Below are 23,576 nucleotides of genomic sequence, written 5' to 3' on the forward strand. Positions count from 1 at the left end.
TATAATATTTATCAACAATCCACAATAGGCCAGGCCCAGAATGAAAGAAAAATCTATATAAGCCACAATTTCTGCCTCTGAGAAAATGACCTCTGAAAGGTAAAAGAGAATTTGAAAACACACACATGTTGAGTTCATGGTATAAGCCACTTTGCCCTTGAGTTTCTCTCTCATGGACGGTAATAAAAACGTGAGACAGTAAAGCTGACCCCCTTCAGTATTTACTTAGCACAAATAAAGAGCTCATTGTTCAGTGTTTTGAAAACAGTCCTGAGTGAAAATGTGATGGTATTGGCATGCCTGACTGAAGACTCTCTAGGGTTATTTTCTTGATTAAGTTTAAACCCAATGTCCTGGACATTTCTTCCCCGAAGACCTACGCTGGAACCTCTCCTGACCTTTTCTTCTATCAGGGCCCTTCTCTGTTGTTGTTGTTCAGTTGCTCAGTCACGTCTGACACTTTGTGACCCCGTGGACTGCAGTGCGCCAGGTTTCCCTGTCCTTCACCATCTCCTAGAGTTTGCTCACACTCATATCCATCAAGTTGGTGATGCCGCCCAACCATCTCGTCCTCTGTGGCCCTCTGCTCTTCCTGCCCTCAATCTTTCCCAGCCATCAGGGTCTTTTCCAATGAGTTGGCTTTTTGCATCAGGTGGCCAAAGTATTGGAGCTTTAGCCTTAGCATCAGTCATTCCAGTGAATATTCAGACCCTTCTCTGTACCATTTTCCATAAACACAGACTCAGCTAGCTGCCTACAGGGTGGGGAAGGTTTTACTGCCAGAGTAAAGGACCAGGGACTATTACCCTATGGAAAGGTGGTCAAATAACAAGTCTCGTTGGTCATTGTAGCCTGGCTTAACATCTCCACTCTGACTGTACTTAATGCATTCTTCACATGACTTTCCAACCCTGAACCCCCTTTCTCCTGGCCCTGCCTAACTGAGAGCTGTTCTTTTAGTTCTCCTGGGCACAGAAGAGATGAGGCAATTTTCTGCCTTTGTTTTTGAGAGAACCATTGAGCATCCATCAGATTATGCTCCAAGCAATTCTTTAAAGAAATCACATTCTCCTAGACACCCATTCCAAGAAATATTCCTTACCTTGGTTCCTGGGCATTTATTATCCATCCATATACATGCTCAACCCCTGCCATCACTCTCATGAAGTTTGAAGTCTATTTTTGCTAATTTGCCTGTGATCAAGAAAGACTATTCCAAGAAATGGTCTCTTTAACCGAGTTGAATTCTCTTTCATTCAACAGATATTTATTGAGCATCTACTATGTTCTAGGCGCTGTGGTGAGAATACAGTAGAAAACAGGACCAATAGAGCTCCTGCCCTCAAGGAGTTCCCTGCTTAGTGACAAGGAAAAAATACAAGAAAACTGGAGGTGATTGATGATTGGTGATGTCTGAGCTGACATTTAAGGATAAAGAGGACTCAGAGCCTGGAGGCAAGGATTAGGGTTAAGACTGTACTGTTTACAGCAATCCATGACCATTTGAAAGTAGGATTTTATTCCCCAAAGATTATATTAGATAGGACTACATCTGAGGATGGGTAATAAAAAATTCAAGTTATATTGATCTAACTATGTAGAAGTTTCCTTTTTCTCATCTAGCACAAAGTTTGGGGCTAGGAAGCTCACAACTAGTATGATGTTGCCATCAAGAATCCAAGCTCCTTCTGCTTTTCAGTTAGCATTCATCCTCATAATCATTACCTCGTGGCCTCAAAATGGCTGCTCAAGCCCCAGCATCACATCCAATTTCCAGGCAAAAAGAACCAGGCCTCAAAGGCAAAATGCAGTGTACAAACTGAGACTCCCTCCTTTAAAGAGCTTTCTAGGCTGTGTCACCCAGTAATTTCTTCTTATACATTGTTGGCCATTGTCATATTACGTGGCTGCCTGCCTGTGGGAGAGGCAAAGTGCATCACCACCATAAACAAAACACAGGTGCTCTTAAAAAGAAGAAGATGAGATTAGATATTGAATAGGAAACCAGCTGTTTTTGTAAGAGTGACAGAAACAATAAAAAACAGTACCTTCATTTTAATATTGCATTCATATCCATTAAGGCATCTTATCCTTTTGAAATGCAAGAAGTGAAAGGTAGACATCTTTCTTTTTAATAGAGACTTGGAGAAGCAATCTGACCTACCCAAGATCATCAGAAATACAATCCAGCACACTCTGAAGCCCATAGTCTATGTTATATACGATGCTACTTATGAGTTATGCTCTATACAGTAGATCCTGGACATTCAAGATGAGCATGTCCCAGGACTCTGTGAAACTCTGTATTCAGGAAAAGACTGAGCAGGAGGAAAGAAGGGCCAGGATGAGACCAGCAGAGCCTCTTGGAAATGGATACTGATCTGCCAGCCAGGCTCATCCACAATTATTAGTGGCTATTAATAACATTTACAACAACAGCTAAACACTCATGCAGTCCTTTGTTCTTACAGGCATTATTTCATTCCACCTTCATAACAACACTGTGAGTTAAGCATACTATTGTTGTCTTTACAAAGGAGGATACGGAAGTTAAGAGAGATTAAGCAACATGTCCAGTATCGCACAGCTCATTTATGGCAGAGCTAGGGTTCAGACTCAAAGCCTGTTTGATGACAGCATCTCAATTCCAAACCTAACTTCCTTTTTTATGCTCTTCACAGACTCTGACTCTCTTGCATACCAGAGAAAGGGAGTGGAATTCAAATTAGGACCTCCAAAGAATTATAGATGCCATGCTTTATCAAGGTTGTGTATCTCAGATCTAAACTGTAGAAGTGAAATCTGTACATCCTCAGGGTCTACTGTAGTTAAAGTCTTTTAGCACTGTCAAAGATGAATGCAAATCTCTCATGCCAGTTTCCTGCTTTTGTGTATATGTGTGTGTGTGTGTGTGTTTAAGTCGCTTCAGTCATGTCCAACTCTTGTGACCCCATGGACTGTAGCCCGCCAGGCTCCTCTGTCCATGGGATTCTCCAGGCAAGAATACTGGAATGGCTCGCTGTTTCCTCATCCCGGGGATCTTTCCGACCCAGAGATTGAAGCCATGTCTCTTATGTCTCCTCTTTACCACTAGCACCTGCAGTTGGTGTCATCCTGTAGATTTTCCCTAGTCTTCTTCCTGTGAAGTGGAGTTTGTTGTAATTGCCCGGTTATGGTTAATGTAACTATCTTTTTGAGCCAGTTCTGTTAAGATTTGGGTCTTTAGTTACCAAAATGGATTTTCATCTTCTTAAATATGAACTGGAAGGAGAGGAATCTGAGGCTTCTATGGTTTTCAGAGCTTAGGCATGCAAAGAAGCCCTCTTGTTAAGACAGGTAGTATGGTCTGGAATCATAGACCTCAAAGGTGGAAGAGATGCTGTGGTCCAGCCTCCACAGAACCAAGGAAATAGGCATTATTAGCTCTGTTTCAAAAATGAGATGACTGAGGCTCAGAGCTTCAGTGAAATGCCCAGAATCCTGCAGCTAGTGTCAGAGCCTAATTCAATTACTCCAGGGAGCAGGAGGAATGGAATAACATTTCTTCTTGATCAGGAGTCTGTATAAACTGTTTTTAAAGAACTTCATGTCTGTCTATTGAGGCTTTTGATTAGTCTCAGAGAGAATGGCACAACCTATTCTGTCATAGGGACAGTTTTCAAAATAAACAGGAAAGACATCACTTCCCTTACCTCTGTCTGTGTGGTCAGGACATTGACAGGTAAATTACCTTAAGTACATATTCTAAATAGACATGGAGAGGTGGAGCTGGTTCCTATTAACATTCCTGTGCAACAATATCCAAAGACTCACTTTGAGCTCAGCTCTCTAGGCTCTGTTCCAAAGATGCTGATTTCAACCTGTGTCATCCTCCAGTCAAGCTGGAGGACAGCTTCTGAGTATCTGCTTATTCACACAGTGGGCTCTGCATGTGCCATGTTCATGCCCTCTTCCAACACAGATCAGCTTCCAGCCCGTCTGCTCCCAGCCAGTGATGTAAATGTACCAGCTGCTTCCTAAGAACCAGTCGGCAGGAGGGGGCAGGTCCCTTTCCCAGGCATCAGCCTGCCTGCTCTCAGCCTAACCCTCTCGCCAGCCTTGGTGGGGCCCTTCGTTCTCACATCTCCCCATCTGAGAATCAGAGCACCTCACCGTCCTCATATGAGCCTGTGGTTTATCAACGCAGCTCCAGCTAAGGGCTCTGAGTCTGATTCTCTATGATCTGCTGATTGTGGGAACATGGCAAAGGTTGTTTAAGGGGGGGGCTGGGCTGGGCCCCTGCCACTGACAGACAGAAAGAAGGTGGCTGGTGGGGGGAGAAAAAGCTGCACCCTGATCGGAAAATGAAGGCGCTTCTGTTGCTGATCCTGCCTTGGCTCAGCCCTGCCAACTACGTTGACAATGTGGGCAATCTGCACTTCCTATACTCAGAACTGTGAGTCCCCTCTCACCGTGCCTGCCTGTGTCTGTGTGTTGGGGTGTCGGGGGTGGGACCGAGTCCATCCTTGGGCCAGCATGTCGGTTTAGAGGAATAAATTCCACATCCACTAGATGCACTTGGACAAAACATCCTGCCAGTAGTCTGAAGTCGCGTGCTTAGCGGTCTGTGACTTAACAGAGAAACATCATCTTACTGATGCAGTGCTTTCCCAGCAAGGCATTTTTTCCCTGGCATCTGTGCCAACACTGCTTTCTTCCTTTCTTTCTTTCTTTTTTTTTTTTTTGATACTCTGCTTTTTCTCAATAGCTGCTTCTTCACTTCCCTCCATAAATAGAACCAAAGGACCATTAAGAACAGAAGCTGCGTGTACAGACCTGAGGTCTCTATTGGACATTTCTAGTTATAAACAGATATCATCCTTTTTTGAGACAGTCGGTCTCTAATCCTGAAAACACCAAGAGTGTCAGTATGGGGGCAAGATAGCCCTATATGTAAAAAATCTACACCCTTTTTGTTTTTATTTTTGATAATTTTTATGCATCGGAAAGCAGAAAGAACCCTGCAGTGAATACCTAGATATAATCAGAAAGCAGAAAGAACCCTGCAGTGAATACCTAGATATACCTAGATATATCACCTAGATATAATGATTAACATTTTGCCAATTTTTCCTCATTGTTTTATTTTTTATGGAAGTGGTTTGGAGTAGATTCCTGTCATCATAACATTTTACCTCTAAATATTTCATTATGCATCTCAAAAAAAAAAAAAAAAAGACATTTTCCTCCATGACCTATGTTCATTTTGTAAGAGGAAATGACTCACATCCCCAATCTTTACAGTGATATTTTTCAGGCTGTTACTGTTAATAAGCTTTGAAAAAGGATTGCAGACTGATGTGAACAGCTTCTAGCAATCAGATGAAAAGTGCTGCTGTGTATGTCTCAGTGTTGGGAGTATTTACAGAAATGTAGTTCTCTTTACTCACCAGACAGGTAAAAATAGCAAGAGTTGCTTCTTTATAAATTAGAGTCAGGGTGGGGGGTAATTGAAAAGAGGGACTCTAAATAGAGTCCAGACATCCCAGAATAGAAAAGCTTGACTGGTCAGATTTAAGTAGAGATGCTCACATGTTTAGATATAACCAGTGCCTCTGTTATAGTTAGGCAGACTGATCAATTTGCCCAGCGCAGTAGATGCTCAATAAATGCTCCAGAAGCAGAGAAGAGAATGAATGACCTGGGTCTATGAAGGACATTCATTTTGAGGACTCTTCATTTCAGGATTTCCTGGTCCTCCTACCTTATTGGAATGTAAACCCAGTCCACCTTGGATAAGAAGGTTCATAGAGAAAGTATCTGGCTTAAGCCTGAATAGTGAGCATCTCTGGGGTAATAATGACATTGTGGAAGCTTTTCTAGAAAAACATATGATGGCAGATTTAATTGGGATTATGGAAAAGCCCCTTCCTCTCTCATGATGGATGCTGAAGCTATCTCTCAAATCTAGTGCCAGCAAGTGTTCCTCCCAGCCCTTTCCACCTGCATCTCTCCACCCCGACCCCCCACCCCCATCTACTATCCTTGTTATTTGCTGTATTAATTTCCCAGAGCGGCTGCAACTAATTATGTACAAGACAGCACATATTTAATCTCTCACAGTTCTGGGGGCTAGGAGCTTGACATTAAGGTGGCAATAGGCACACTCTGTGAGGGCTGTGGGGGAGAATCCTTCCTCACCTCTCCCAGCTTCTGGGGGCTCCAGGCATTCCTTGGCTTGTGGCTGCATCACTTCAGTCTCTTCCTCCATCTTCACACAGCCTTCTACGGTTTGTGCTCTCCAGTTCTACATCTTCTTCCCCTCTTATAAGGATACATGTCACTGGATTTAGGACTCATCTGGATAATCCAGATGATCTTGAGAACCTTAGTCTAATTGCATCTGTAAGACTCTTTATCCAAATAGGGTCACATTCACAGGTTCTGGGTGGCATGTTTTTAGGGGCCACCATTCAACCCATGTCAAGTGCTAATGAGGAACCCTTCCATTGAGTTACTTTCCCTTTATAGCCTAATTAAAGGCAGGCTCTTACAGTTTTCTTTTCCACAAATGCATGAATCAAAGGCAACTTTTCTGAGTGAATTCAAGTTAGCCACCCAATGTGAAGCAATCCAGGAGGCATGATATGAGGAAATTAGAAATACCACGTTCCTGTACTGATTTGATAGAACTTTCTTGGAAGCTCCCAGTTCTGTGCAGCTGTTACCTGATGCTGCTAGTGATAGTGAACTAATCAGTGAATTAATGACATGTTTCAGGTACTGGGGCTTCCCTTATGGCTAAGCTAGTAAAGAATCCACCTGCAATGTGGTTCAGGTACTGCGGCATGTACTGGAAGGAATATTTGGGCAGTAAAAAATTAGTCACAGCACCTACCCACAAGGAGTTGAGGATTTAATTGAGAAGATAAAATGTATATAGATAAGAAATATAAACAATGATCTAAGACATAAAGGGGTAAGTCTTTAGACAGTAGGTTAGGTAACCAGTTGAGAGGAGGAGGAGATTGTGTATTTCAGTGAAATTGATCAGGGAAAGCTTGGCAAGAAGATGGGGGCCAGAGCAGGAACTTTAATTAGGAAGGAATTAGGCAGAATCAGAGATGCACAGATAAATGTTTCAGGCAGAGTTTCAGAAAGGATAAGAGGTGGCTGTGGTTGTCAGCAAAGCTTAGAAAACAACTGAGAGCTGTGAGTGGCACTGCTGGGTGGATCTGCTCAGTATTCTCAGCCACAGGGTGGTGAGATGCTACTGTCGGCCGCTGGGATCTCAAAGGTGGAGTGCATTAACCAGGCTTTTTCTGACACCCTCGTCTAGGCTTTGGCGTCCAGGCCTTGGGTGAAGCTTGCCCTGTGTCCTGAGCTTCCAACCACAGAACTCCTTCTGGATTTTCCTTTCTCTCTGACACCAAGACTCCCTCAGCCTGAGTCCTCTTCCCTAGCATCCCAGCTGGAAAACTGGAGTTAATCCAGTAAGTGGATTCAAATTTAAGATGTGGTCCCCAGGGGTCTCAAACTCAAATGTCTAGAGGAACCAGGCAGGAGTTATCTAAACATGTGAATCATTCAGATCTAAGATTACAGGAAGGCCTGAGGCCTCCAATCAACTGCTGAGAAAGTAGGTGTACAAATATGTATGCATATATATGTATATATAAACATATACGAAAAGAAATAGAAAGTGAAGTCGCTCAGTCATGTCTGACTCGTTGCAAACCCATGGACTATAGCCTACCACACTCCTCCATCCATGGGATTTTCCAGGCAAGAGTACTGGGTGGGTTGTCATTTCCTTCTCCAGGGGATCTTCCTAACCCAGGGATTAAACCCGGGTCTTCTGCATTGTAGGCAGACGCTTTACCGTCTGAGCCACCAGGGAAGTCCATACACATATATATGTATATATAATGTCAGGGGAGTGTGTAATTTCCTCGGTTCTATCTCATCACAACAAAATTTGAGGTGACAGACGTTAAAGCCCTTGGACAGGCCGTGTCACAGCTCTCAGTTCTCGGACAGACTGTGTTACAGCTATTGGACAGATCAGTGGTACAGCTCCGTGTTACAGCTCAATTTTATTTAGAAAATAAAAGGAAAATACATCCTTGAGGTGTGAGGGCATGCTGACCCAAAAGACATGAAGAGAAGAGGAGAGAGAGTATGAGCCTGAGAGAGAGAGCCCCAGCCCTTTGGCTCCTCTTTTTATATGTTTTTTCCTCCCCCTGAGCCTGCCCTGTGTAAACTGGGCTAGCCAGGAGTGCTGTTTGTCCTACCTGAGGTCCTCACTCGGGTCCTCTGAGCTTCCTTTGTTCTATTTTCACGGGCTTTTCCCTTCCTTGTCTTTTAGCCACCACCATTCTGGACTCCTTTTTCCTATTCTAACTACCGAACATATAATATACATATTATGTATACAGGTTCGATCCCTGGGTTTAGAAGATTCCCTGGAGAAGGGAAAGGCTACCAACTCCAGTATTTTGGCCTGGAGAATTCCATGGACTGTATAATCCATGATTCAGTTCAGTCACTCAGTTGGCAAAGTAATGTCTCTGCTTTTTAATATGCTGTCTCAGTTCAGTTCAGTTCAGTCACTCAGTCGTGTCCAACTCTTTGCAACCCCATGAATCACAGCACGCCAGGCCTCTCTGTCCATCACCAACTCCCGGAGTTCACTCAAACTTATGTCCATCAAGTTGGTGATGCCATCCAGCCATCTCATCCTCTGTCGTCCCCTTCTCCTCCTGCCCCCAATCCCTCCCAGCATCTAGATTGATCATAACTTTCCTTCCAAGGAGTAAGTGTCCTTTAATTTCATGGCTGCAGTCACCATCTACAGTGCTTTTGGAGCCCAGAAAAATAAAGTCAGCCGCTGTTTCCACTGTTTCCCCATCTATTTGCCATGAAGTGATGGGACCAGATGCCATGATCTTCATTTTCCGAATGTTGAGCGTTAAGCCAACCTTTTCACCCTCCTCTTTCACTTTCATCAAGAGGCTCTTTAGTTCTTCCTCACTTTCTGCCATAAGGGTGGTATCATCTGCATATCTGAGCTTATTGATATTTCTCCCAGCAATCTTGATTCTAGCTTGTGCTTCCTCCAGCCCAGCGTTTCTCATGATGTACTTTACATATAATTTAAATAAACATGGTGACAATATACAGCCTTGAAGTACTCCTTTTCCTGTTTGGAACCAGTCTTTTGTTACATGTCCAGTTCTAACTGTTGCTTCCTGACCTGCATATAGGTTTCTCAAGAGGCCAGTCAGGTGGTCTGGTATTTCCCATTTCTTTTAGAATTTTTCCACAGTTTATTGTGTCCACACAGTCAAAGGATTTGGCATAGTCAATAAAGCAGAAATAGATATTTTTCTGGAACTCTCTTGCTTTTTCCGTAATCCATCAGATGTTGGCAATTTGATCTCTGGTTCCTCTGCCTTTTCTAAAACCAGCTTGAACATCTGGAAGTTCACAGTTCATGTACTATTGAAACCTGGCTTGGAGAATTTTAAGCATTACTTTACTAGCATATGAGATGAGTGCAATTGTGCAGTAGTTTGAGCATTCTTTGGCATTGCCTTTCTTTGGGATTGGAATGAAAACTGACCTTTTCCAGTCCTGTGGCCACTGCTGAGTTTTCCAAATTTGCTGGCATATTGAGTGCAGCACTTCCATAGCATCATCTTTTAGGATTTGAAGTAGCTCCACTGGAATTCCATCACCTCCACTAGCTTTGTTCATAGTGATGCTTCCTAAGGCCCACTTGACTTTGCATTCCAGGATGTCTGGCTCTAGGTCAGTGATCACACCATCGTGATTATCTGGGTCATGAAGATCTTTTCTGTACAGTTCTTCTGTGTATTCTTGCCACCTCTTCTTAATATCTTCTGCTTCTGTTAGGTCCCTACCATTTCTGTCCTTTAGTGAGCTCATCTTTGCATGAAATGTTCCCTTGGTATCTCTAATTTTCTTGAAGAGATCTCTAGTCTTTCCCATGCTATTCTTTTCCTCTATTTCTTTGCATTGATCACTGAGGAAGGCTTTCTTATCTCTCCTTGCTATTCTTTGGAACTCTGCATTCAGATGCTTATATCTTTCCTTTTCTCCTTTACTTTTTGCTTCCCTTCTTTTCACAGCTATTTGTAAGGTTTCCTCAGACATCCATTTTGCTTTTTTGCATTTCTTTTTCTTGGGGACGGTCTTGATTCCTGTTTCCTGTACAATGTCACAAATCTCCATCCATAGTTCATAAGGCACTCTATCAGATCTAGTCCCTTAAATCTATTTCTCACTTCCACTATAGTCATAAGGGATTTGATTTAGGTCATACCTGAATGGTCTAGTGGTTTTCTCCACTTTCTTCAATTTCAGTATGAATTTGACAATAAGGAGTTCATGATCTGAGCCACAGTCAGCTCCCAGTCTTGTTTTCACTGACTATAGAGCTTCTCCATCTTTGGCTGCAAAGAATATAATCAATCTGATTACGGTGTCGACCATCTGGTGATAATTCATGGATGGGGTCACAAAAGAGTCAGACAGGACAGAGCAACTTTCACTTTCATATATATATAAACATGTATATGTATACATAATAATATACATATTATGTATAACATACATGATACATAAAGTAAACATGTATACATATATACTGGCTTGATGTTGTTTTAGTTGCTAAGTCATGTCCTATTCTTTTGTGACCCCATGGACTGTACCCCACCAGGCTCCTCTGTCCATGGGATTCTCCAGGTGAGAATACTGGAGTGGGTTGCCATTTCCTCCACCAGGGGATTATTCCCCACCCAGGGATCAAACCCATGTCTCCTGCCTTGGCAGGCAGATGCTTTACCACTAAGGGAAGTCCATAGATACTGGCTAAAAGGCATTCAATTCAACTTAACTCCAAATAAAAACACCTGTGTGCAATCCAGCAGACGCTTCTGCCTGCATGGTTTGGCCTTGAGGGCCAAGAGTTTATGACCCTAGGCAGCTCCTTCTTTAAACATTTCCATCAGCACCTGTTGACGTGACCCAGAGGAGAGTGTATTCCGTAGAAGAAGCCTAAAACCAGAGTGTTTAGTATAAAGGAGTCCCAATCAGAGATTAGGGGGCAGGGAGCTGAGGATTGCTCTTGGGGTCTACAGAAAGCCTGCCGAAAGGATCAAGGGCAGTGCTTTCTTTCATAAGCCCTCACCTCCAGACTTCCATGAACTCTCTCTGAACTTTCTAGATGCCCAGGCAAATTTAAGAAATAGACTTTGAGTTTCACACACATGAGCACGGTTCCAGCCTTATAGCCTTTCTGGGTCTATTTACAGCCTCATGCATGTCCAGACTTATAGGTGAAGTCCTTGGAGCAGCGAGGGTTCATGAGGACCACCCACATAACAACTGAGGGCTGACTTTTTTTTTTACTTTAAAATGCAGATGTTCGGGCTCTAAATCAATTCCCTAAAACAAAAGTCTTGGGTGGAGAGCATCCATTTTCATTCTCAAGTTCCCCTTGATTCTTATGAGGCCCATCCTATTTTCATTCTTAACAAAAAACTCCCCAAGTGATCCTTCTGGGCATTACAATTTAAGAACCCTCAGTTCCAGCTCAGGTGTCGACTCACCCTGACATCCTGTGGAAAGTCATCTCTCCGTCCCTCTGCGTTCCTCTGTGGTGTGTCCTCCACAGCGTTCCCATCCATTCTGCTCTGCCTGCTGAGTCCTAAGAAGGAGGGTTGGTTGAGAGTTGTTTATTTCTGTACACCCAACTTCTGCACAGTACAGGCTTAAATTGAACTAAGTGAAATGAATTCACCTCGTGTCTTGGCCAGTTCCATGACAAGTTGTCTGTATCTCAGGTTTTGCAGAAAGCAGCACTGGGCCTGAGTAACTGAAATGGCTGCTGCTGCTCAGGTTAATAAATCTGTGGCTTTTGTAATATTTCTTTAAATACTTTGTTTAGCAAAAATCCCACGGAGAAACTAGAGTTGGGGGTGGTGAAATGATGAAATGAATTTTATGATACACTCCCAACTCTCAAAAACTATTTACAGAAAATTGAAAGTTTTGTCATCTTTCCCCAGCTGTTCAAATTCTATCTCCTATAGTGTCTGAAAACAATTCTCACTTTGTGTCATATTTTGGTGGAAGCTGTGTTTATGCTTGTGGTATAGAGTCTGAGTGAATTTCCAGCAGCTGGAGCCCTATTCTTCAAAGCAGGTAACTGTCCTTTGTTTGAAAGATGAAAGTATCAATAAGGCAGCTAGGCACCGTCAGCCAATGGGGGATAACTGGTCCCTAAAACTGGTGCTGTGCTATTGCTGTGTGGCTTCTCAGGTTGCAGGAAACTCTGGCTGTCTTTCTCACTTACAGTCAAATATTCTTGGTTTGGAACCGACATCACTAGAAACAGAATCCATGCCCATATCTGGAGGGAGAAATTGCACTCTTTCCTGACCCCTGCAGAGAGAGTAGCTCTAAACAGGGACGGTTTATTCCCCCTGGAGTTTTATGCTCGGGAAATTAAAATGCATGACTCCAGTTTTGCAACCTGAATCATTTAAGGCTATGGAAGGATGTCTCTGGAGAAACTGCCAAGAACAGCAGTTCTGAGGCGGCCCTGTGTGTGTCCTTCTGGGAAGTAGGGTAGGGCCTGGGAGTTAGAGACGCAGAACACCCACCACATGTCTCAGGTCCAAGGAGCCCAGCCACCCCCTACTCCCTTAGCAGAACTTCCTTGAACCAACTTGCAAAACACACCTCTGACAAATTGCAGTCTTCATTGGGGTTCAACAGACCAATAAGAGCCTTAAATCACACCCCACTGGGCATTCTGGGCTTTCAAGGGTTTCAAGATGGTTTGCCCTGGTCCAACTTCTCCATTTCCCCTTCTTTAGGGAAAGGTCATGTGGCAGCACTGGCCTCCTCCCTGCTGGCTTCAGCCAGATTTGGCCGTGAGCTACACAGCCCGGGGAAGCATCTTTTCCAAAGGCTTTGTACTAAGCCGAGGTCCACACAAGGCATGTCGAGACTGTTGCTGTTGGACTCTTCTTCGTGTGAATGAGGAGGAAGAGGGTTGAGGGAGAGGAGTGCAGTAGAATGACCTCAGCATCCTTTTCCTCCTCACTTCATTTGCACTGTGTTAACGACTCCCAGCACTTTCCAAGTTTAAACCAACAGAGTGAACTCCATGGGTTTGCCAGGAGATGCTTTCCAAGATAAGTCTCAAAGAAATTATCTTTTTCATCAAAATTGAAAAGGAAACAAAACAAAACAAAACTGCCCGTCTCTGTATTTTTCTCATCCTATGTTTTGAGAATCCAAGGTCAAGTTTAGATTAGGATTTAGAAGGAAGGACGTAGCATTTACAGAGAAAATGGGGTGAGGTAGAGAAATCCTGCTCCACTAGAGAGGAGCAAGGTCCATTCTGGGGGAGTAGAGCCAGAGTCCTTTTGTGTTCAATGACTCTCAATGTCTTCCAAAGCTTTGCAGCTCAGCACATGTCTAATAGGGCATTTCCCCCTTAAATCTACAGCTTGTGTATCTGGAAGGAAATTGAAGCTGCATGTTCCCAATTCATTATACTCAACTCATCAAAATGGTGCTTTGTAATGATGCTTTGTCCAAAGAGCATAGTGATCCTGTTTAATGGTCTTATTTTTTTTCTCCTTGAGAATCAGCAAGTTCTCTTTTGCCAGTAGAAAAGCAACAGCAGTCCCAAATTATTTACTTCCTGATCTAAAATGCCAAATGCAGGGGCCTCAAGGTGCCACTCTAGAGCTCAGTAAATTGTCTGCTTTTCTTGATGTCACTTAACTATGTCAGGTAGATGAAAGACAGTGGGGATTTTTTTTTTAATAGTGGGCCTCACTGATTTCTTCATGTTTGGTTGATTTTTGTTTTAAAATTCTTAGCTTTTATAATGAAAACTTCAGTGTAAAAGTAGAGTATAAGGAATCCCCATGTACATTAACACCTATCTCCAATAATTAATAATTCATGGCTTTTTTCATCTATATCATCTTTTGAAGCAAATCCCAAACAGCATAGTTCATCTGCAGATGTCTTAGTGTTTATCTCTAAAGGATACAAGTTCTTAAGAAATGTACTATAACATTAATATCACACAAAACAACCATAATCCCTTAATATCAAAATGCAATCAGTTTAAATATGCAATCAGTTCAGCATTTCCCTGTTGACTTGGCGAACTCCAAATACCAGGTTAGTAGCTAAAAAAAAATACAGCAATTATTTAATTTACTGTAAAGTTGAGGGAAATGGAAAGAAGACAATTGTTACATCCAAAACATGGAACAATCTTATGAATTCAACCAAGACAGGTATTTTTGATGACTTCGTCACCCAGAAGCTTTATGAGGGGAAACTTAGAGTCAGTATCTTCTCCTTAAAGTGATAATCTCCCAACTTTTTTCATCACAGTGTTAGTTACTCAGCCATGTCCTACTCTTTGCAACCCCATGGACTGTAGCCCACCAGGCTCCTCTGTCCATGGGATTTCCCAGACAAGAATACTGGAGAGGGTTGCCATTCCCTTCTCCAGGGGATCTTCCCAACCCAGGAATCAAACCCAGGTCTCCTGCATTGCAGGCAGATTCTTTACTGTGTAAGCCACCAGGGAAGCCCTTTTTCCATCACAGACCCATAGCAATACATTCCAGGCAAGAATACTGGTGGGATCTTTCCCACTCAGAGGTTGAACCCAAGTCTCCTGTATTGCAGGCAGGTTCTCTACCATCTGAACTACCAGGGAAGTCCTTACCTATCCTGTGTTGTGTTGTGCTAAGTCGCTTCAGTCGTATCCAACTCTTCGTGACCCTGAAAAACCCTGACAGGCTCCTCTGTCCATGGGATTCTCCAGGCAAGAATAGTGGAGTAGGTTGCCATTTCCTTCTTCAGGGGATCTTCCTGACCCAGGAATCGAACCCACATCTTTTATATCTTCTGCATATGTATTTACAAATTATATACATGTATTAATGTGTTATATCCATTATAAGACATACAAAAATGCTGTTAAAGGATCAGAAAATTCTGCATAAGAGCTCTATTATAGTCCCCCACATTCCTCATGGGTATCATCACTTTGGCGACTACCACAGAGGAATGGCAGGCTCTCAGGACTGGTTGGCATCAGAACACAACCCCTTCATTAAAGTAAACAGGGGAAATTTCCCACTGCCAGTCTGTGGGATTGGCCTTGGAAGGAATAGGGCAGGAAATGGCCCGTTTCTGCAAGCCAACGAAAACTTGCAGACCAAACAACCAGACAACTTTTCTCCTAGTTATTTCCCCATTTTCAATCATCATTACTTCTTCTGCGTGGCCCATGTAGACCCTACTCTCTTCCAGCTTCCTCTATCCCGAACAACATCTGCTTTCATAAACATTGGGTCTGGTGGCATTGAGGGGCAGGGGTGGTCCAGGGTTGTGAAGCCTGAAGCATTTAGAGGAGTCCTCTTTAAAAAAGAAACAGAATCATGAATTCATACTGGCTAGGTCCCTGGTGAGGACTTGGAAGGACTCATGCATGCCTTGAGCTGGAATCATCAGTCTTAACAGTAACACTGCCTCCCGCTCCCGTGCGTGAGCACTGAAATACCAGCTGTGTGTCTGTGTCCCCTTTCCCTCCCCACTTCTCACTGTCTTTTAGTTATGGAACAAGCTCTGGGAATTCTGGTGCCCCTCTAAGCCCACTCCTCCTGTGTTTTAACTCCCACATATCCAGAGCTAGCACAGTCTTCCTGACTGTTCTGTGGGCCAAGGGAGTACTTGTGGCCCTTTTCTACCATCTTCCTTCATTATCAGTTCTACCCAGAAGAGTCAGGGAGAGGCCTGGGCCCCAAGGCCTTTGTCACCCTGAGAACCATAATGAAGTGGCCCACCACTGAAAAGTTGGAAGTGAGATAACTTGGTGATTAAGGGCACACACTCTGCAGTCAGGTTGACTCAGCTTCCTATTCAGTCTCTGCCAGCTGGGCAAACTTAGACAAGTTACGTAGCCTCTCTGAGCTTTTCTCCTCTATAAATGAGGGTAGTGACACCTATCTCACAGATCGCGAATATTGAATGCAATTATATAAAGCATTTAGTACAGTTCCTGGTACCTAGCAAACCCTTATGGAGAAGGAAATGGCAACCCACTCCAGTACTCTTGCCTGGAAAATCCTATGGATGGAGGAGCCTGGTAGGCTGCAGTCCATGGGGTCGAGAAGAGTTGGACCCGACTGAGCGACTTCACTTTCTCTTTTCACTTTCATGCATTGGAGAAGGAAATGGCAACCCACTCCAGTGTTCTTGCCTGGAGAATCCCAGGGACAGTGGAGCCTGGTGGGCTGTCATCTCTGGGGTCACACAGAGTCAGACACGACTGAAGTAACTTAGCAGCAGCAGCAAACCATTAAGTTATGGATTTTATTAGTAGTAATAACAGTAGTTATAAGAATTTCTCATCAATTCTAAGATAATTCTTAATGTAAGAGCCACCCTTATCTTCTAATGGCACTGTACAAAGATAATGGGTAATGCTTTTTTTCTATTTCTGTAAAATAATGGTGCACCTACAACAGATGAAATATTTAATGAAATTTGATAATAGCTAAACTTCATCCAGGATGAGCAGGGATGGGCTGAGATCAAGAAAGTGGAATTACTGAAAGTGTACTTTCCCTCCTTTCTTCCCTCCCTCCCTCTCTGAAGACTTAGCTCAGACAGGGATGACTAGTGTCTCGGAAAACCTGGGGAAACGCCGAAGCCGTTTGTCAGTGGACAAGGGGCCTGCCTCCCACACAGCTCTGTAGGTCCTTGTCTCTGAACTGACTCCCGTGCTTCCTCCTCCCCAGATTCATTCCTCCCCACTTAGCTACTTGTCTTATAACTTTGACATTGCAGCTCCTACTTCTCCTTTCCTCTTTCCTACCCTTCTTCCCCCTTTCCTAATTTGCAGAGGAAGACTGGATCCAGCATGGTTCTTGGCTGAGGAGTCTGTGACCCAGAGTCATATTTTTTTTTCTAGCCAAACAGGGCTGTGGAAATGATCCAACCCAATCTGCCCACTTTGTAGAACATAAGGTATAGGAATTCACCCAGATAACTCAGCCCTACCAGTAACAAGCTATGTGACCTCAAACGTGATGTTTTGGGGAAACAATGTTAATGCATTCATTATTTTAATTTTTCCTCAGGAAACAGTAAAACTGGAGTTAGTTATCAAAATTTAACTGACAGTTTTGGACAAAACAATGGCATAGATGTGGTAAAAATGATACACGTGACATCACCTTTAAGGAGTGAGTGACTTCTGAGGGTATATCACCACCCAGGTGTGCTCAGCATTGTTGGGGGACTTCCTTGATCAGTTTTGTACAAATGCAACCTGAGGTCCTTAGAAAGATAAAGCTTCACATTGGAATATGGCATTCCAAGGATTTTCATATAATCCCAAGGGTCTCATATACAGGGGATGGCAGCAGAGAGACAGGGTGGAGCCCAATCACGAAGCAGTCACAAGCTTCAGCTTGTAGTGATTAAAACCATGGCTTCAGAAGGTACTCAAATCTGAATTCAGGTTCTGGCCTGTCACTTACCAGCTGTGTAACCTTGGATAGATTACTTAACCTCAGCTAGGCCCCAAGTTTCTCATCCTTAAATCAGAGTTTTTAATGATAAGTACCTAACCCCTGGGTTAAAAATTAAATATATGCATGAAGCACTTAGTAGATGCTTGGAGCATTCCAAGGACACTATAAACATTTGCCATGGTTATGATAACCTAGCTCATTTGAACCTCATAGCAAATGTAGTGACTCCCCATCTTATTGATGAGAAAACTAAGCTTCATTGAGCTTAAGGAGGTTCCCCTAGAATACAGGCATCCTGATTCAAGGACCAAGGCTGCTTTTCTACTGCATCTCCCTTTGTTGCCATGGAGATGGCATTGCTGAAATGCATCTTGGGTTGCTCCAGGCCTTTACAATTCGTTAGCACCAGGTTGGGGAACTGAGATGGATTCAGAACCCCAAAAGTCAATTGCTTTGTAGATGACACCTTTCCAAGTGAGATATTTGGGTAGTTTCTCTGGCCAGTCATGCTGAAGACAGAGCTTTCCAGCATGCACAACCATTTTTGCCACTGGAGTAGGCATAAGAGGGCAGACTACAAGTGGTCCCAAAGACTTTATTTAAAATGGTCAGCCAAAAATGGTTTTTGGCCCCATAAGTTAATTGATGATAGATTAAAGAAGATCAAAGGGATTCTGTTGCAAATGCATCTGGAATAACCCTTCCCTCCAAGATGCTGCTGCAGTTTTTGTAGAAAAACATCTGGGCACCATCAAAAGTAGAAGTCCCCCCCATCCTCTCTCCCTCTATGAGACAAACCCTGTGCAGGTCGTATAGCATTATGGTCATGAGCGTGGGCTCCAGAAAGCCAAACCGACCCTGGTCCTGTCATTCACTATATGTGGAGGCTTCAGGCAGCTACCCTAACCTCCAAGATCACTCTTCTGGAGTGAGTGGGGACTACAGCCCCGGCAATATGCCTGCCACGTGAGCATTCACAACCAATGTTAGCTCTTACGCTTGGGGCTTTGCTACTCTACAATGCAACTTCCTATGTGCATTTTTTCTCTTTTCAAAAGAGGAGTGGTGTTGGTGTCTGATTACTGAAGGCTCCTTGCTGACGAGGTACCCCTCTTATGGTCGCGTTGGATGCTAGTCAGGACAGCAGCCCAACCCCATCAGGGACTTATATTTCCTTTACCATCGTGAAAGAATGACTCAACCCCTGAGAAGTACTGATTCTCCAAGAAAAGCCCCCAGACACTTATAGTCAGCTTCCAAGAATTAAACAGTCCAAATGGCAACTAGACAGAAATGGTGTCTAGGGTTCAAATACAGGACTGGGGAGGGTAAAGGAGAGGAAGAGAAAGTGTTCTCTTTAACTCAGCATCATTTCCTTACAAAAGAACCAACAACTTAGATTATTCTGCAGAAAAAGAGTCAGTTTGTTTGTTTGTTTAATCCCTCTTCAATTCCTTAGCATCAGTAAAGAAAGCATCAGGGCAATGAATTGACTTTTTTCACCTCAATTTTCTTGGTTTCTCTGCACATCCATCTATCCCCTCCTACTTTCTTGGTGTGGTTGACAGAGTTGGATCAAGGCATGTGGACATCCAAGGAGTCCAGTGGTTTGGTTCTCCTTCAAATTCTTTTAACATTTAACATTTAACAAAGGCAGGGAATTTCTATTAATAAAAACAGTACCTTACAGAAACTGTCTGCTTGGTCCAGTAGACATAAATTAATATTCTGGATAAGTCTAACAAGACATTTCCTATTCCTCTGTTCAGCATTTTGTTTTTTAAGTGTGATTTTTTCCAAACTAGGCACCTTTAATAGATGAATTAGTGTGCATTTAGGCAATAAAAGGAAAGTGTTCCTGAGAAGAGTATAATTTAGTAACAAAATTTATTGAGTACCTGTGAAGTATCAGACATGTTTGAGACTAGAGATTCTGTAGTAAACATATATTCCAGCGAGAGGGCAGAAAGCAAGCAAATATATAGCATATCAAATAGAAATAAGTGGGATGAAATAAAGCAGCATCTCCATACCCTATTTGATTGATATAAGAAGGTCTTTCTTACATAAAAAAACATAGCACTTGAGCAGAAATCAGAAGGTGGAGGTGGGGCAAGGTGTGAGGGTGTCTGATGTTGGGATGAGCATGGGTTTTGGAGTCGAGCTGTGCTGTTTGCAAACCCCTAGATCTGACACTGTCTAGCTTTACATCTCCGTATATGGCCTTAACCTCTTTGTCCTCAGTTGTCTTATCTGTGAAATGGGAGTGGAGAGACCTGCAGCACAGGATTCTTGTGCTGACTACTGACTGACTACTCAGGCATGGAAATCCATGGAGACCCATGGAAAAGGAACTGGCATCTGGGTGGGCTGGGGGAATGTGACTTCCTGTTGCTGCCACTTTACCTTTTCTGGATTATTCTTCAATGAGGGTTGGTGGAGGACAGTTACCTGGTTAAAGCTTGCTCTGAGTCACGTCCTCTGAATATAATTTTCAGTGGAATCTCAAATACCAGCAACCTCCCTCTCCACACACATTTTTCTTTTTTAGATTACTTTTTGAAATCACATACATGTTTAATTAAGAAACTAATAATGCAATAATACTCAAATAAAAAGGAAGCATATGTTCAGTTATCATGTTCCATATTTCAGAGAAGAGGCATTAAGGATTTATGCCAAACCTATCTAGGATGCTGAAATTAAGAGTTTTATCCTTTTTTTTTTTTTTTTTAAAGAGATTGCACCTCTTAACATACTCCTCTTCATATCTGTCTCATGGATTATTTTTTAAGCAGTTGATGTCTTACTATAACTGGAGGAGGCCATGGCAACCCATTCCAGGATTCTTGCCTGGAGAATCTCCATGGATAGAGGAGCCTGGAGGGCTACAGTCTATGCAGTCACAAAGAGTCAGACACAATTAAGCGATGTAGCGGGCAGCAGCAGACAGGTATTACTATAAAGGAAGGTGGAGCAAATCCAGACCCAAAAAAACAGTCATCATAGCTAGTAGCCTCCACTTGTTTTCCACTGAAAATAGTATATTCGTCCCTGGACCCTCCTCACAGTGGCTCCTCAGAGGCTGTGAACCTCTGAATGCCCTGTACCAACGTAGCACTGTTAGAAGCTCTGCGAAAGATGCGACTGAAGGCGGAAGAAACAGTGGCTGCAAACCAAGCGCTCCTTTACTCACCACCTTGTTTCCCCTTAACTTTTTTTTTTTTTTTTTACCATTTAACTTTTTATTTTGTATTGGAATATAGCCAATTAACAATGCTGTGATAGTTTAGGTGGATAGGAAAGGGACTCAACCATACAAATACATGGACCCATTCTCCTGAAAACTCTTCCTCCATCCAGGCTGCCACATAACACTGAGCAGAGTTCTCTGCTATATGGTAGGACCTTGTCACATCCCCATTCTTAATCAGTGTGAATTCGTGTTTAATATTCTCATCCCTAAACTGTGTTGTTCTCTAAATTTATCCAGCCTGTTTGTATCTGTTTCCAGTGGATTCTCTCTTTGCAGATGTATCTATGTCTAACCTAGTTTATTTTTTTTTCTTGCTCCTCTTTCATATTTTCCATGGCTCTCCCCACCAGAGTATCATCCATAAATTTTGTGACACCCCTTCCTGGGTCATCTGTCAGGGTACTAACTGAGACTGATGTGGTGGCAGATTGTTAAGACGTCTTCTGAAACATGTCCCTATGACTGGGCTTAATACCATGTTTGTTTGAGATTCCTGTCCATTTTCAGCCTCCCTTCTGAATCTTTAGTCTCATGGTGAAATCTTAACTGAGACACTGCATGTTTATGCACCTTAATGTCCCCCTCCTCATCCCTTTACATTCTTAACTACAAGAATGTGTCAAAGTTGTCAAGATAATCTCAAGTTCATCTGCAGTTATCTAAATGCAGACATTGTTTTATTCATCTCTACTATTCTGAACCTCCCTAAATTTTACCTCCCTAATGTTTATTCTGGCCTTCCCAGGCGACTCAGTGGTAAAGAATCTGCCAGCAACGCATGAGACCCAGGTTCAATCCCTGGGTCGGGAAGATCCCCTGGAGAAGGGGATCCCACTCCGATATTCTTGCCTGGGAAATCCCAGGGAAAGAGTAGCCTGGAGGGCTACAGTCCATGGGGTCACAAAGAGTCAGACATGACTTAGTGACTAAACAACAGCAACGTTTATTCCACAGCTTTTAAAACCAGCAATTGCATATATCATACGCTAATTTTTCACTACCCTTTCCTTCTGTTTTCTTTCTACATTACTGCCACATGTTGTTGGTCTTTTTCCAAGCTTCTGACATTCCCCCTGTGTGCAAGGTAATTTTTCAGAAATAATTATTCATCTTTACTGCACCATTGTTCAGTAAGCATATTAGTCAAATTCTTTTATTCCCTGGGGCTGTGTGTCATCTGGAGCAGCTGATTTATGTGTGTGTGTGTGTGTCTGTGTTTGCCAAATATTCCTTTACCTAATTTTTTCTTGTCCAAACTACTCTGCCTAAGTTTAATTATTCAAATTTTTATTTATACTTATTTGTACTTATAAAGATATCTTTAAGGAGTTTAGCATTTCATGTGTTAACATTTTCATTTCAGCGTTTGCCTCTTTTAAAAACTTAGATCTGTGTTCTTTCAAGCTTCTTGGCCTATTTTTTTATCACTCAGGGTGAGCTTACAGATTTTAAAGCTATTGCTAAGTATTAAATCCTCCTGTTTAAACTCATGTGTATTCTTCTCTGAGTTTAACAAAGTCCGTTGTCTGGGCATTTTACTGTTCTTAAGTATTGAAAACTGTTTAGTGATTCTAAGAGTTTCTGACATAGGACTGAATAGATGTCCTCTTTTTCCATTTGATATAAATAGTTAGAGACTGGAGTTAAAGAATTATGAACTGTGGATTTCTTTCAGAAAATAAGGCAATGGAATATGCTGATCAGCTTCTTAGAACCCACCAAGTCTCATCTTCCTAAAGAGCAGAATTTTCCACTATGCGAATAGTTTGGCACTAATTATTCACTCTTTCCCTCCGAGAAATCATTTTATTCAACCCAGCCTCTTTTTTTAACATGACCTTGCCAAGTCATCATGCTGTTACAGAGCATTTTGCTGAAGTTTATTCTGTGTCCTGACTTGGTTGATACCTCCACCCACCCACTGGAGAATCCTCAAGTCATAGAACACATTCCTGCCAGTTATTTTTAGAGGCTAGTCCAACGCCCTTATTTTACTAAAGACAAATGTTTGACCCCAATAGGCGAGGACACAAATCTGTAAGGACTCTTTGCCAGTGATGACTCCAACAGAAAACTCTGTTTCTGATGCAATAACCCTTCTTAATGAGCTTTGCCAGCTGGTGTGGCACTTGCCTTGGAGGCTGTGTTGGAGAGCAGTTAAGTGAGGCCCATTGTCATTTGAAGCGGTTGGCAATAAAAGTGGCTGTGCAGTTTTATTGTATTCAAATGCATTCGATTTGGTATTGATTAGTAGCCTGAGCAAAAAAGAATTGGATCAAACCCAAATACTAAATTTCCAGTTTTAACTGTGCAGCCAAATCAAAACCTTTGTCATGGATGACAATTGCAAGGACTGCAGAAATTATTACTAACTACTGCTAGTGGTGGAAGAGGAAGCAGCCTGGTCATGATGAGTCCCCTACAAGCAGCTCTTGTCACTGTCCTCAGGAAGCAAACTTTTCATCTTAAAACAAGCAGTAAACAATGTCTTTGGTAGTATCAATTTTATATAGATAACAGAAGTCCTGGTGTTTGGAGACTTATGTATATATACACGCAAAAGGGATCAGAGCAGGGGTTAAAGCAAACAGGTTGGAGCTGAATTACTCTCTAAAAATTAAAGACTTTGTGTGAATCATGATCCTGCTACTAGAAGGAAAATGTCAGTTCTAAAATATTACCGAACCCAGAACTAACCACCCCCACACCCCAGGGCCACTTTCACCTGA

At 42.6% G+C, this 23,576-nt stretch overlaps 1 protein-coding gene across 5 annotated transcripts in view; it reads left to right on the forward strand.

Moving 5' to 3' along the window:
* Nucleotides 1-23,576, forward strand: part of LNX1 (ligand of numb-protein X 1) — a 131,628-nt gene that overhangs the window by 24,335 nt on the left and 83,717 nt on the right. Inside the window, exon 1 of one of the 5 annotated variants that reach the window (XM_086405754.1) lies at nucleotides 4,089-4,435. The exons of the other annotated variants lie outside the window; for them this stretch is intronic. Within the exon in view, the coding sequence (XP_086261880.1) occupies nucleotides 4,344-4,435 (92 nt within the window). The 5' untranslated portion in view covers nucleotides 4,089-4,343. Of the gene's footprint in view, nucleotides 1-4,088; nucleotides 4,436-23,576 lie in introns of those variants that run through there. 5 annotated transcript variants of the gene reach the window in all.

The sequence above is a fragment of the Bos grunniens genome, chromosome 6 (assembly GCF_055505025.1).
Source record: "Bos grunniens cultivar Pamir isolate PY7600 chromosome 6, Bosgru_T2T1.0, whole genome shotgun sequence".
Taxonomy (NCBI): domain Eukaryota; kingdom Metazoa; phylum Chordata; class Mammalia; order Artiodactyla; family Bovidae; genus Bos; species Bos grunniens.